This window comes from Rhinichthys klamathensis, unplaced genomic scaffold (genome assembly GCF_029890125.1).
Source record: "Rhinichthys klamathensis goyatoka isolate OS25496 unplaced genomic scaffold, OSU_Roscu_1.1 h1tg000231l_1, whole genome shotgun sequence".
Lineage (NCBI taxonomy): Eukaryota > Metazoa > Chordata > Actinopteri > Cypriniformes > Leuciscidae > Rhinichthys > Rhinichthys klamathensis.
Genome location: NW_026606755.1, coordinates 592,477 through 608,751, shown reverse-complemented (window position 1 = coordinate 608,751; position 16,275 = coordinate 592,477). Strand labels below are relative to the sequence as shown.

General features: G+C 38.7%; 1 protein-coding gene across 1 annotated transcript; it reads right to left on the bottom strand.

Moving 5' to 3' along the window:
- Positions 1-1,349: 1,349 nt before the first annotated feature.
- Positions 1,350-15,429, bottom strand: LOC130099533 (macrophage mannose receptor 1-like). The gene is made up of 7 exons (XM_056265247.1): positions 15,333-15,429; positions 15,201-15,242; positions 15,071-15,112; positions 6,409-6,807; positions 5,979-6,152; positions 2,126-2,398; positions 1,350-1,831 (listed from the first exon to the last, which is right to left on the bottom strand). Exons 1-7 carry the CDS (start codon positions 15,376-15,378, stop codon positions 1,719-1,721), a joined length of 1,089 nt encoding a protein of 362 aa, XP_056121222.1. The 5' UTR covers positions 15,379-15,429; the 3' UTR covers positions 1,350-1,718.
- Between the last annotated feature and the right edge of the window lie 846 nt (positions 15,430-16,275).

Genomic DNA, 16,275 nt, shown 5'->3' with positions numbered 1-16,275 from the left:
CTGTCTTCTTATACATCCATATAGCATTATCTGTCCCAGTAATCACTGAACCTGTTGAAACAAATGCTAAACAATGTGGCAAAACACAAAGCTACAGTATGTGCAAATTAATATTAGACATGAAGATGAGTTGATTGGATGAAACACACATACTTTTAGCTTTGCTCCTGATGATCATTGCCACAGTCAAGATGACGAGACCAACAGCAATGCAGGAGAAAAAGCCGATGTAGAATAAAGATACTCCTTTCTCATGCTGATCTTCAGCAAAATCTGAAAAGCAAACACAAGCAACATGTACAGAAAAAAAATACAGTTACACTCACAGGTTTTGAGACATACAGAGCACATGAGATGTTTTACCAGATTTACTATCAGTAGCGGCTCCTGACCGTTAATTTAGGTAGGGCAGATTCTGGGTCTTAGCGCAAGTTTATGATAAACATTTTGGAAGTTTTATATTCTGATCGCTGAACAAAAAGCACTTTTGGTAGAGGTCTTACCTCCTTGTGTTATAAGTCATATTTATTCTCAGAACAAACATAAAAAAACACATACTATATAGGTCTAAAGGCTATTTACAGCATGTTTAAACTAATGAAATTATACTTTCATTAATTTGATTCGCCACTAGACATGCCAACTAGTCACTAACCTGATGCAGACTAAAATACACACAGCTGAAGCGGATTAATATATCATCTTGGTCTAGAGCGAGGTTAACGTAAGGTAAAAAAAAAAAGAAAAAAAGCGGGCAGTCTGAAATCTGCCCCAATGGCTCTCATTAAAAGTTGTATTTTCAGTTGAATTTGGGGAAACAACTTGAAACATTTGTTGTGTTAAGCTATTTCAATTGTTTTTGTTTGATTTGTTTATTCATGCAAACAGCTGAAAGTCTGTAAATTTTGCCTATAACCTGATTTGGAATTGGGGTTGAATTTATGATTACAATTGTAGGTCTCACTGTAATTTAGGAATGCTAATAAACAATAAGTAAATGAGGCATGTCTTTGCCACTTAAGGTGCTGGTAATGTTCATTTTAAATTGTAATAAATTAATAAATAAGCTGTTACTTTAATTACCAAAATAATACATTAATAAAACACTGTAAATCCACTTACTTAAAGCCTGTTCACACCAAGTACAATAACTATAATGATAACTATATTAGCAACCACACCAACAAATGATATTCACGGATCTTTTTATTCTATTCGCGCGTGTTGCGGTTTCAAAGTAGCGAAAATGGATGATAGGCATCTCGAATGTTGATCTACTTCTTCCTAGCACTATCCCCTATAAATAAATACACACACACACATATATTGAAAAAAAAAAAAAACAAAGATATCATTCCTCCTATCTTTATCGTTATAGTTGTGGTGTGAACTCTGCTATTCTTTAATATGGAGAAAGATTTTTAGAACTAGCCTAGGCTATATCTTAATCGTTATCTTTATAGTTATCATCCTTGGTGTGAACAAGCATTTATTGCTCTCTATGTATTACATATTTTCATATATCTAATAGAAGCTCAAACCCTCATGTCATGTTGGGGGTTTGAGTTTCTATAAGATGTATAAGATAAACATACAAAGTTGTATTTTTTACTTTTTACAATTTTGAAAAGCTGTATTTATAACCACTAAACCATTAGAAAAATGTAATTGCTTATCTAAACGTTAACTAATAAGAAAGAAATTATCCATACCTTCATTCATTCAAAACATAAATAAATCAGTAGTAACCGAAATCTAAAAGCATCAAACAACAAATCTGCTGACTTATTCTGTGTCTGGTAATATGTTGTGCTCATGTTGGTGGCTTGAGCTTCAGTAAAACAGAGAAACACAGTAATTTTTATTTACTTTTTACAATTAACGAAACATGAACATTAAATTAATTAATAAATTATATTACAGAACATGAAATAATGAGCCTGTACTTGTATACCACTGTATTACTGCCATTAAATTATTACAGGGAAACCACATAATACTTGACAGGACAAAAAATATATTTTTTAAGTGTTTAGATTACATTGACATTGAGGTGTCAAAATTCAACATGTCAGCAAAATAGAGCATTAGAATTAGAATACATTATTGTTACAGTATGTTTTACCAGATGGGCTGTAGGTGTAGGTCTCACTGCGACGGTTCACCGCAGAATTAATCTCGTGCACACAGGTGAAGGAAACAGGTGGACTCACTTTCACATGAAACACACACTTTTCATTTGAATAACGCAGTGGGTCCTTCAGTGTGTAGTTGTGTTTACCCTCCACTGACAGCTGGAAAGAGCTCTCAATGAACCACTTGCCAAATGAACACATCACTATCACATGCTCTCTGTCCTGCATCTGCCCATACACTGCGATGTTGGGCTGTGGGACATCTGAAATAAAACACACATCATGCTTATTTGAGTGCTTACGAGTGCTTATAGTCAAGATGAAACTAAAAATATTATATATATAGCTACATATTATCCTTTCATTCACTCCAGTTGAATAGTGTTGGTGTTAGGTTCTAAATTTCGGCGCTGGGTTGTGAGTATTGGGCATAATTTTACTCATCCCTACAGGTTTCGCGCTCACCCATTGTTCTATATAAATGGCGCACACATAAAGCCACCTCTCAAACTAGAGACCTGCACTCCCTCGGGAATACCGCAGGACCCAACGCAAAAGAGTGAGGCGCGGGACTAGATTTGATGGCCGAGTAGGGATGGGCGTATCGATATGAAGTATCGATACATCGATACTGATGACGACTATCGAAAGTATCGATACTCAAATAAAAATATTTTAAAATAATTGGATGAATAACCTATGTTAGTGAATAATTGTGTAGTATAACTATTTTCCTGCTCATCTGAAGTTCTGAACACACGCAAAAGCTGCAAGTCAGAACCAATCAATCACAGAGAGCATTCACACACTGCCGACAATGCCTTCAAACAGGGCTGCATTTCCCAAAAGTATCATAAGAAACCATTAATAGTTTTGGGAAACGCACAGAACAATGCTTAACAGAAGACAAAAAAACATCATATGTTTGAGTTATTTCACAATACAAAAATTGAAATTGTAACCTACATACATAGTTTGTGCAATTACATAGTTTTAAATTGAATGTTAAAAGTTCATACTGATGTTCTATTCTGTAACTAATTTTAATATAAATCATACACTGTCAGAATAAAAAGGTTGCATTTAATGGGTGTCATGGCTGTCACTGGCAGTCTGAACATTACAGTGAGTGACCATAGTCCAATTAGACCTATAATATTATGTAGATTTCCATGGTTACCACTACAAGTAAACATTTTAACCTTGTATAAACATAAATATCATTTAATAAGTTCCAATTAAGTTGTAATGTTAAAATGCCTTTTAAATATAATGTTAAGTGCGTATCATTACCCATTTTACTCTTAGTAGCCTAATTTTAAAAGAAGAAATTTTAAAATGTAAAAGTTCAGTTTAGGGGTACCGTATCGGTGATACTGGCCTTGAAAGTATCGGTATTGTATCGAAAACAAAATAAGTGGTATCGCCCATCCCTATGGCTGAGTGCGGGCGGTAAGGTGCTCGTGTGTGTGCGGGTTGCGGCGGGAGAATAAAACGATTCACAGGACTCCCGCAAAATAGAAATATCTATATAAAACATCTAAAATCGAATAAACTGTTATTCATCTGTTGCACAAAAGCAACAAGAACAACCAAAACGAAATGGAAACAATTTACAGGCCAGAGTTTCTATTTATAACAACGTTGAACAATGTAGCCAATCAAAGACATATGTGATGATTTCTTGAACGCAATGGCCAATCAGAATCCCCTGAGAATCCCCTGCCTCACCACTCAAAACTGACTTTTTATTCAATGCTGAATTCTGCATGCTGGCAAATCCTCTAATCATAACAAACAAAGATATTGTGAAAGATTCATTGTGCAGTCAGCTTCATTGATAATAACAGATTTGTGAGATCGCGATGAACTGAGATGTCAGCTTTTTAGGAATTATTAAGGGAGTGCACTTTGGGCGCATTCTGTCATGCCAAATTTGCTTTTATGTTAAATTAACAGTGGTTTGTGATTGTTAATGCTTTAATAACAAATAATTTATCTGGAGCATTTATGCTGATGTGTAGGTGGTGGCGACATGTAGGCTAACTTGAAAGTATTTCATGGAGGTACAGAAAAAAATCAATTTACTTTTATGCTGGCTTTTGCAGGACAAAACATGAATGTAGTGGGTGGGAGCATGAGAAGGTAACATATGTTTTTGTAGGAGCAGGACAGAATCCTATAGGATTATATCCTGTATCCTATATCATGTTTTTCTCTTTTTCATGTGTTATTTTGCTTAAACTGTCAAATACACTCAAAATGATGTCAAATTGCCCCTCTTGGCAAGTATTCAGGTGAAAACACAGTCATTTTTTGGAACGTAATAGTATGCTAAATTGCATGTTGTATAATGGTATATTGGATCTGTGCATATGTTCTTAAAATGACAGCAGCCTAATAAACCTGCTGCAATTTGTCATGTTAAAGTTTGTGTCTGCAATCAATAATAGAAGTGTTTTTCAAATTTTTCATTCAATTCGATCCGAATGCAATGGTAGTTGGTAGGATGTCCTACAGTACCTGCCTGTCAACCTATGTATTTCCATACCTCTGCGCACCTGCTCGCGCAGACATCACACGTCATCAGTGCGTTACAGAAGGCTATGCAGAGTTGTACACAGACAGTCACTGAGCGCCAAAAACAAATAACAGCCATCTTTTACAATTCATCCTGAACCAAAACAGCTTATGCTCCTTTCACGCCATGTCGTAACTGTAATTACAAGATGGCAACCCGTGACGTTCTACCTTGAGCTGTTCATGTCCTCGGACTCGGATTTATGCATTTCTATGGCAACACTATCAACGTCGAAATTAATCTGCTCTGCAGCAGTCAGGTGGTACAAGTAAGAGCTCTGTAAGTTGTTTACGTTCATTATTATTATAATGTTATGTGCTTTGAGACATGATTTAGTATAATGCCATCTCTCATCGTGTGATGCAGACTCATGCTTTCAAAACTAGGTTGCTATTGCTAGCCTCTCTGAAATCACCTACCCTACTTTTAATCAAAGAACAAAAGACAAAGAGAAAATCACTCACACTCACATTAATCTGTATTTACCTCGAACAGACACAACTGCCAAAGAACTGCGCATTTTTGGACTAACTACAGTGGCCGAGAGAGCTCAACGCGCTGCAACTGAAGAAAACACATGCAAATAGAAAAAAACACATGCAAATAGAAAAACCCCCGCATGCAAATAGAACAACACACATTAAGCAAATTAAGAAAACATCTTCATCAGTTTCACAACACATGTGAGCCCCAAATAATTCTGACCAATCGAAGTGCAGTTATGGAAATATGTTCAGGAGACATCTGGCCAATGAGTGAACCAAAACGCCTGAAAAATGCTACAAAGTATAATTTTTCGCCCTTGGTCCGGACCAAATGAACCGAACTACAGATGTGAAAGCACCCTTAAACGCCTCTTCCGCTCATCAGAAGTGAGCTGTTGCTACACTGGGCCAGACTTCCTGCCAGCCACCAGAACAAAATGTTTTCTCAGTGCTTTGAGTGTTTAAAAAAAAAAAAAAATTTAACTTTTTTTTTTTTTTTTAGTTTGTTTCATTTAGATTCGAATGTGGTAGTAATGAAGGAGAGCCTGCCCTTTTATTATATAACTAATAACTAATATTGCATATTCTATGTTTTTGACATAGTAAGTGTAGTCAAGTAAGCTTTGCTAATGCCAGTGCAGTAACAAGTTTGTTTCCAAAAAATTATAGTAACAGTATTACACATGATATTTTTAAGTAAATAGCACATCATATGTTTCACAGTGTAGTCATTAAAATGGCAATGTTTCTTTAGTGAATGTAGTTGTGTTGTCTTACTTTTTGTGGGGCAGAAGCCCCACTTTCCACCGATGTTGTAATCTTTTTCTGTGGAACACCACAGATGACCATCACTCCTGCCATCCACAGTGCACTCAGCGTACCACTTGACATGAAACTTAAAAGGGAAATGGCATGGTTTCCCAAATGAATTACCACCTATACTAGACATCTCTGCAGAACATAAATAAATTAAATTAAGGGTTTAAGTTTAATTTAGAATGGTTTAAGAATTTGATCTAAACAACTTAAATGACAACAAGGACACTTAAGTCTGTCACCTAGTTTAACAAATGCTAACATCACACAGGGAAATTCATTATGTATATGAATAGACATTAAAAATGAATGTTACATTTTATCAATATAAAGGGCTTAATGGTTGTCCAAATATTTGTCCAAATAATATTACGTGGACTTTTGGTCGTACCTTGATATCCATAAGAACACAAATTTTCTTCGGTTCCATAAATCTGCCAGTGACTCCAAACACCTGTTCCCGTAAACAACATCATATTTTTGTTATTTTCATTTCCATGGTTCAGGTGCAGTGGATGTCCCTTCAATCCAAACAAGGTCTCATTTTTACATTCCCAGGTTTGTCCGGGGTTAGATTCATTGCAGGGCAGAAGGATAATTTTGGCCCAGTTTTCGATCTTCTCTGCCCCCAAACAGAGACTAAAAGAGAGGCTGATGATTCGTGAAGAGGAAATCCATTTGAAATACTGTGCCTTAGACGATTCATCACACGGTGCAGCCTTTACATTACCACCCACGACTGTCAAACATTTGTTGTGGTCCTCGTTGTAGATAAGGAAGGAGCTGGTGTCTGAATGTATGGAAAAATATATCAGACACTGTAAAAGGCAACACATTACATAGGCTACTGTGTAACTTAATAAACGAAAAAAATAGACGCTGTGTCACACAACACAATGGGAACAACAGGCAGAGACTGATCGTTCATTAAAGTAAGAAATTCTGGTGAGATTTTTTTTATTTTGTGTTATTGTTATATTTTATATTTCATTTTCTTATCATTAATTGTTTAGTGTATATATAATATAAAAACAAGCATGCCAAAAAGTACTTTAAATTAAAAATTGATAGCCCCAAGTGCCTATAAGGGTGGTGCGATCATGCGATGCAGCCTTTCATGAACTTGGCTTTTGCACCATCAGCCAATGAATAAGGGTTAAGCACACCTTTACTTCTGTATTCTGCAAAACAGATTGCATTGCTTCTGTTTCAGGTCTTTTGTATGTGCTTCATTTAATTTAATTATAGAGCCGTTTTACTCAAGATACCTTCAAAAGAGCTACCAAAAATGAGCATAACCGATGTCCCTTGCATATGCAGATTGATATATCAAAGTTTTTTATTAGTTTATTTATTCATCAACAATTTGACAAATTCTGTGAAATTCCACATTATACAGTAAATTTCGTTTTTATTACTGGATTTTATCTGCATTTTCTGCATCACGGAAATCATAGTGCCCTAGATAAAACGAAATAAAGACATTTAACAACTAATAATTAATGACGCACTTACTGTATCATCACGACTGCTATCTTACTAGAGATGGAGAAAAATTCTACTCCAGTGTAACCGTGTTCCTGTCCCCAAAAACATTAGTAGGCCTACTCAAAAGCACTTCCCTCCACGTTTTCTGCTGTGCGTGCATCGTTTATATTTACCACGCATGCTCACCTGCGCACCAGTTATGTGCACCCCTGAGTATATCGCTAGTCACATATTTCAATTTTCGTTTTACCCCTTAGTGAAAAATGAAAAAGAACTTGTGTATATCATGGGCTTAATATGATGTGTTTCATGTTTTTCTTTTTCTTTAATGTGTTATTTAGGTGTTTGTGCATGCAGGGTCCGAAATTAACTTTTTGGCTCACCTGCCACTGGGACTAGTAGATGAAAAAATCCACCAGCCAAGCATATTTTTTACCGGCCAAAATAATAAACAGCCTTTTTGTGTCACATATACTGTCATGAATGCCTGTCATGTATGCCAGCTGGAGTGCCCGCGTGAGCCTCTGGAGGGCACTCTCTTCCTGTGCTATGTTTCACCATGGGCTCATTATGTTTTATTATGTTCAGCTGTGTTTGATTATCTTGTTTAGCGCACCTGTCTTAAACCTGAGTTATCCCTGTGTCCTTTGCGAAGTCGTGTTACAGTGTAAGCGTACATCTCTGAGCATTATTCCCTGTTCTAGTGTTCCGTGTTTCCCTGGACTCTTGACCCTTGCCTGTCTTCTGGACTGTTTATGAACCTGTGCTGCCTGCTTCGACCTAAGCCTGTTTTTCACCACGAGTTTCTGGATGGATTGCCCCTTGTTTAACTGTTTCTGATTGTGTTTAAGTTGTAATAAAGTGCTGCACATGGATCCGACCGTCTCTGTCCGTGCGTCACATATACATTCATTTATATATATATATTTAAAAAAAATTGTCATTATATTTCTCGTCTATTATTTTCCATTTTTATTTTTTATTTACACATATTACACAATTTACACACATTACACAATTTACACACATTAAAATAATATTTTTGTGGTGGTGCCTATGAAAATAGTTCTGTACAAATGAAATGTATTAATTGTATATTTAATAAAATATATGGAATAATAATATATTATAATTATTTAAAAAAATTATTTAGTTTTACTCTGCCCATTGTTTATTCCATTTACTCTGACTGATCCTATCAGTAACTGAAGGACTGCTATATTTACTTGACCTGTGGAGGGCGCTCTGTTCAGAAGTTGACCACATCTTGAGCTCTGAACAATCTGCCCTGCTGTTTGTGCATTTGATTGTTTGCGTGTGAGCAAGAGTAACAAAAAAAGAAACCAAGAGAAAAGACAAACTTTCTATGTAATTCGTCTCCCGTTTTGTCTGTGGGTTTTCGTTTCAAAAGTTGGCTCACTCATGGGCGTCAGTTTGGTTTGAAATGTGCTGGGGACAGAGATGCATTCGGAAGTGCATTTTCAGAAGTGCTGGGTACAATGACGCAACATTTTTGTTGAAAAATGAGCGTTTTGGCAGCGCAGCGTTTTTTCTGTCGAGACGTTTCGTTGCTATGATACAGAATATCCAGACTGATCTCATGAAATGGCGTATGTATGACACGCCAATTCGTATTTCCATTTTTGGCGTGCTATCAACACGCATAATCGCTTTTCAGCGTGTTTATCAACGCCTTTGACTTAACGTTATATTACTGTATTATGTATATATAAATATATGACCTACCCCAACCCCGTCCCTAAACCTACCCGTCACTGGGGTTAATACCATTTATGAGTTTTCTCCTACCATCCTAGGAAAAGAAATATCGCTCCACAGATGTAGATATAGATTTTGCTTCGTTTCGCTCGGACATTTAACGGCGTACACATACACGCGGAATCACTCGGACATTTAACGGCGTACACATACACGCAAAAGATTTCGGCGTGGACATACACGCGGATATCTCAAAATGCGTATAGATAACACGCCACTTGAATTGAAAGTGGCGTGTATGTTTACGCAAAGTCATGATGTCATGTTGGAATATCCGCAGCACAGTTTACTTGTAACTGATTTCGCAGATAATTTGTTTCATACTTAAAATGTATTTTTCATCCATTTTGTTCGGTTATCTCTGCTGGTTGATGTCGTTGTACAGAAAGAATGTTGTGACAGTTGGTCGGTGTGGTGTTAGTCCCGCCCCTCCTCCACTGTGATTGGACGGCTGGGTAAAAAGTGACAGTGAGGAGCGCTGCGTTTTACCCAAAGTTGAACATTCTTCAACTCTCGGCGACCTGTAAAACGCCGTGCTCTCAGCGCTTCAGCGTGAAAAAAAACGTTCAGCGCCTCGTTATGCTCATGGCGTTCTAAAAACGCGGCGCTCCCATTGAAAACATACGCCAGGCGCGTGGAAAAACGCTTTGGTGGACACACGGCCTAAGTGTCATGAAAACTTTCATTGATGGTTCAACCAAGGTAACGAGACACTGCGTCCTAAGACGCTAATGGGGAAGGCTAGCATGTCTGGTGTCTAAAGCATGTGTCAAAACATGACAATAACATTGCCTGCGACAGCCTATGATGTCACTACTGGTGCGAGTAAAGTATACATAGGGCGTCTGTAGTACAAGTTATCCATTTCTTGTCTGAAGGAGACGTGGGCAGGCATACCCTATTAGCATCCGCATTAGGATGCTAATGGGGAACAAATGCCCACTCTGCCATTCCGTATGGCTGACATTAGTCAGTGGCTTCAACAGGACTGATCCGGAGTCACAGTTCCCTGTCCTAGCAGTACTCACCAGCGGTCATCGTGACTCCATTCCCTAAGGCCAGAAAACCTGGCTACATATAGCTTAGCTCAATTGCCAAGGATATAAATACACACCCCTGACGAGTGGAGGTCTCACAAGGGGAAACCTTGCAACACTCAGGGGAGCTCAAAGAGTGGAGGCCTCAGCAAGACGACTCTCTAAAGCGAGAGAAGGCCTAACTGCATTCTACGCTAAGGACTGCTTACCAAGGAGGCTCAAAGGAGCCTGACAACTCGATACTGCTATCCAGGTGGAGCTCTGGGGGGGAGGCCTCAGCAGGATGACTCTCTAAAACGAGAGGAGACCTAGCAATGCCACCTTGAAGACAGTTAACCAGGGAGGCTCAGAAAAGAGCATACAACCCAGTCCACTGTCTCCACAGAGCTCTCAGAGCAGAGGCTTTAGCATAACGACCCTCTATAGCCAGAGGAAGGCTAGCTACGCTCTACGCTAAAAAGACTAAAAGACCACCTCACCAAGGAGGCTCAGAGAGAGCCACACAACTTGGACCGGTTATCTAATGCAGAGCTCTGGGGAGTGAAGGTCTCAGCATGACGACTCTCTAAATCGAGAGGATACCTAACAACTCCTCCCTAAGGGTGGTTCCAGGGTTCCCAGGTAATGCTGTGAACAACCCAGCATAAGCAACCCAATTGAGCTCTAAGAATGGAGGCTTCTTCAAGCTCAGCAAGACGACTCTCTGAAGCGAGAGGAGACCTAGCTACAATCTACACCAAGAACTGCTTACCAAGGAGACTCACAAAAGGGGAGTGAGGGCCGCAGGATTACTCTCTAGAACGAGAGGAGGCCTAACAATACTCCATCTTAAAGACAGTTCCACCAAGGAGGCTCACAGAGAGCCATACTACTCGATGTTATTGCCTATAGCGGAATGATCCTGAAGTCAGAACAAGCCCATTACAGGGAGCGGAGGACTTTGCCCCAAAACAGGAAGGTTCTACTCAATACTCATCCTAAATGACCAAATGGAGCTGCCAGCTAACCATTGCAAAACCTATAATATGATTTGGTCTCTAGGCTCCAGCACTCTCAGTGGTCCTTTCGCTAATAGACTGCCTAATAGATTTATTATTTATGCCACGCAGTGATTGTGATTGAACAGTGCTCTGGCCCATCCCTTCCAAGCTTCCACCTTCTAACCGCGCCCGGGTACAATACGGAGCGATCACACTAGTCAAATGAATCAGACTTTGGGGGTCAAACGTGCTTGGGCGCAGTTCAGATCGCCTAGTGTGAGTACACTAGCCTGGATGCCAGCCCGAACCCCGCCCACAACATTTTTTGGTCGGGAAGTTCGGTCTGGACTCGCTCCATTGAGGAGTAATTATGATCAGTCAAAAAATGTTCGGGCCAATCAAATTGCCAGGGCGGGCTTTATACGATGATGGACAGATGATCTGCAGGGACTAGGGGTGGAACGGTACATGTATTCGTATCGAACCGAAACGGTACGGGCGACACGGTTCGGTGCAAGAATTTGCACGGAGAATACACGGTACAAAAAAAACCCTCTTAAATAGCGATACATTTCGCTTTATTCGCTTTTGGTGTGACTGTGAACGCAGCAATGAACAGGCTGCGATCAAGATTGCAATGCTGGAGTGTGTGTGTGTGTGTGTGTGTGTGTGTGTGTGTGTGTGCGAGAGAGAGAGAGAGAGAGAGAGAGAGAGAGAGAGAGAGAGAGAGAGAGGCGCGCGATTAACAGTATGTGTGTGTGTGCGCGCGCGCGTGTGCGAGAGAGAGAGAGAGAGAGAGAGAGAGGCGCGGGCGCGAATCGCGCGATCGAACAGTGTGCGTGTGTGTGTGTGTGTGTGTGCGCGCGCGCGTGCGAGAGAGAGAATGATCTCTCCTGCGCGATCGAACAGTGGAAACATAAAAACATACTCCGTCATTTTTTTTATACAGGACATCATTAAAACTGCAAATTGTTACTTATATTTGTGTACACTCGCAATAAAACACTACATTGTGCTTTTGTCAGACTCTAAACTCTTGTCGAACTGTAACCTACTACAACTGTTAACAAAAGTTTTGAATGGTAGTATTATTTTATACGGAAATCAACTATTTATAATTCAGATGAGAATAAAGTTAGGGTTAACTAAAATGAAGGAAAACAAATATATTGATCTGAAATAGCAAATTAATTTTAAATTCATTCAGGTACAATTACCAAACTGGGTCTGGGTACTCAAGGTCTTTTCATCGTTTTAATAATTTAATTAATAAACTAATTATTAGGGATGCACCGAATCCAGGATTCGGATTCGGATTCGGCCGAATATTGGGCTTTTTAACGGGGTTCGGTTTCTGCCGAACCTCAGAATTTTTTTCCACCGAACCGAACCCTAGGCTTGCACTACGCGCGCTACGTCGAAGTCACCGATCAGTGAATGACATCAAAGTACCGCGTGAACGAATAGAGAGCAGACGGCTCCTTATGCTTTTGAATTGCTCTCGCGGGACTTTGATGTCATAAACTCATCTGTCTATGCAGCGCCGGTTCAAGTCGAACAAGTAGTTATTGCAGAGGCCAGACAGACTCACGGAGGCGATTGGCATCTCACAACTCGCACTTTATTCCACAATCGAACTTGTGTAACTGTCTGTCACACGTTCTACCGTCCACAGCGTTACTTAACAAAATAAGGTAAAAATGAGCATCAAACAGAAATAACCCGCATACATGGGCATGTGTTCGAGGCGCACGACACATACGGCGCGCAGTTCTTAAAGGGGACACACCTTATTTCCACTCGCTACAGTAGGTGGACCGTTCGAATGCAGTAGGCTGTGAGAAAGTGAAAATGGAACTCGTGAGCAGAAAAAGTGTTGTTTGGCAGTACTTTCAGTGAAAGAAGGCAATTCAAGTCGAGCTACATGTTCAATTTGCAATGCCGATTTGTCTCATGGTGGCAAGGAGTCAAGGACTCTAAATAGGCTACACAACATCGCCGCTGTTAAAATGCATATAATGTTGCTTATTTTTATTTTTTATTTTATTTTTTACAGTTATAAAAGTAAAAGTAGTGTTTATTATTTACAGTAATAAAATAAAATGAAAAATCCACTTTGTTTACTTTATTAATGTGTTTACTGTGTTAATGGACTGAGGATGAGAGTAGGATTCGGTATTCGGTTTCGGATTCGGCAGAATCTTAACCAGTGGATTCGGTATTCGGCCGAACCCCACAAATCTGGATTCGGTGCATCCCTACTAATTATATAAAACTATTGTCAGTGCACTATAAATAAACTGGTTCTATGCCTTTATTAATAAAACTTATTTAAAAAATACAAGGCTTAAGACATTTATAAAAATGCCTTCTGGATTTTTGTTTTGCTTTTCACTCCATTGTACCGAAATCATACCGAACCGTGACGTCTGAACCGAGGTATGAACCGAACCGTAACTTCTGTGTACCGTTCCACCCCTAGCAGGGACGTAATCATCATGTTATCGAAGAGCGCTTAACTGGTTTCCCTCAAAGATGACTGCCGCTGGAGAACTGAGATGTAGAGATTCCGCTATCGCGTCTGTTGTAAAAGAAATCGACAGCGCATTCATTTTAAAAGACGAACAGAGAACTGCAATCAAGGCATTTGTCGATCGGAAAGATGTGTTTGCCGTCCTTCCTACGGCATTCGGCATCGGCAAAAGTTTAATTTATCAGCTGGCTCCGATGGTAACTAAGAAGATGGGACGCAATGAAAACCCTGTGGTCGCTGTGGTTTCTTCTTTGGTCGCACTCATGGAGGACCAAGTAAAAGAAGCAACATTCGTTATTTTACTTCTTCCAGCGTGCATTTGAGTTCTGTAGTTGACAACTGTGCTATGCATATTCCTTTAGTTGACTTACTGCGTTGCTCTCATTGGTTGTAGGTCTATCCAATTGAGTGCAGAGTTTTTTTTTTTCCTGGTTCGGTTAAGACACGCCTCATAATCAAAGCCCTATGGAGCAGTATCAGACTCACATTCTGACTAGAATATGAGTTTGACGAAGTCAGGCTATGAGTACACCCTAAATGGGCTAAAAAAGGGCTAAAATCAGAGTAGAAAATTAGCTTTTATTTTTAAATTATGAAAGTTTTATTGTAAAAATCTTACTAACATCTATGTAATTTGTTAAAATAATTTTATCTGGTGTGCTAAACATGAATAGTGCTCATTAACAGCTGTTGAGATTAAACCGACTAGAGACTTGGAACTGGAAACAGTATTCAATAAGTCACAATTAAACATTTGTTAACTATCATAAACTCTGTATACTCGTAAAAATGCAAACGTTTTACAAATTTAATTTAATTTTTTTATTTAATTAAATAAAAAAAAGTAATAAATGATTAATCAACTGGTGTCAACAAGATAATTGTCAACTGGTGCAGTACTTTTTCAAAAAGTAGCCTATACGTTTGTACCTAAAGGGTGCATATTAGTTCCTAAAAGATACCGCCCCAGTGACAGCTTTGTTACCTTTTTTTTGAGAGTGCAATATTTCAGTCATGGTTCGTCTCAATTTTTAAATTGCACTTTAAAATATTTTTCTTAGAAAAGAACACTGACAGTAAATTGTATAGATTAAAGTCAGTAGACGATGCCATTGAAGGGTAAACTGTTGTACCATTGACCGGTGAAAAACACAAATTATATTGAATCATCATATCCTTTAAAGTATTTTGAAAATGAAGACTGACAGATTAAAGTGATTAGATCAGATGACGCACCCTTCACTGAAGTAGTAGTAGTATGCCATGCATCAGGAGATGCTGTACAAACATACAGCAAAATTATATTGATGCTATCCTTGTAAAATAAAATAAAATAACTGAAGTGTATAGATTAAAGATAATGCACCTGTTGTTGTATGGTAATCTGGGTCCCATGCATCAGACGCATCTGTACAAAAACACAGCAAAAATTATAATGACTCCTGTCCTTACACATAGTTGACACAAAATCTGAGGGAGAGAAATGTGATCCACTTACTGAAAGCTGACCAAAGGAACAATAAAAGGATATAAAGCAGGTTCATGCTGTTATAGATTAGAGAGCTACAGCTTTCTGAGACACATGCGGGGCAGAGACTGGGTTTTAATACAGAGGAAGTCTATTAATTGTTACCAAGAAAAATAGAGTAGGAGTGAAAAGCAGAAGTGGCTATTAGGCAAGGCAAGTTTATTTATATAGCACATTTCATACACAATGGTAATTCAAAGTGCTTTACATGGAAGAAATTAAAATAATCAAAACAAATAAGAATAATTAAAACAGTTTAGAATAAAAAATAAAATAAAGTATAGTAAAAACAGTCGGACGAACAGTTGCACAGTGCTCATTCAGTAAATGCATAGCTAAACAGATGTGTTTTGAGTCTGGATTTGAATGTAACTACTGTAGGAGCACATCTGATCTCTTCTGGAAGCTGGTTCCAGCTGCGGCTGGCATAATAGCTAAAAGCAGACTCTCCGTGCTTAGAGTGAACCCTTGGTATTTCTATGATGTGATCTGAGTGATCTGTTGGGTTTATATTCAGTGAGCATATCTGCAATATAGTGAGGTCCTAGCCCATTAAATGATTTATACCAGTAATAATACTTTAAAATCAATCCTAAATGTAACTGGGAGCCAGTGTAAAGACCTGTGGACTGGTGTGATGTGTTCATATGTTCTGGTTTTCAGCGTTCTGTATGAGCTGCAACTGTCTTATGGTCTTTTTAGGAAGGCCAGTGAGGAGTCCATTACAGTAATCCACCCTGCTGGTGATAAAAGCATGCACAAGTTTCTCTAAGTCTTGACTTGAAACAAAGCATCTAATTCTTGCAATATTTTTCAGATGATAGTATGCTGATTTAGTTATTGCTTTGACATGACTACTGAAACTAAGGTCTGACTCTAGAGACACACCAAGATTCCTGACTTGATTTTTAGT

Bases quoted from the DNA above. Each gene is read 5' to 3' on its own strand.
- LOC130099533 (XM_056265247.1), bottom strand. From the start codon at position 15,378: ATGAACCTGCTTTATATCCTTTTATTGTTCCTTTGGTCAGCTTTCA. The intron at 6,808-15,070 runs GTGCGTCATCTG...CCATACATTCAG, and splicing joins TACTACTACTTCAGTGAAGG to ACACCAGCTCCTTCCTTATC. The intron at 1,832-2,125 runs GTAAAACATACT...GTTTTACTGAAG, and splicing joins CTACACCTACAGCCCATCTG to CTCAAGCCACCAACATGAGC.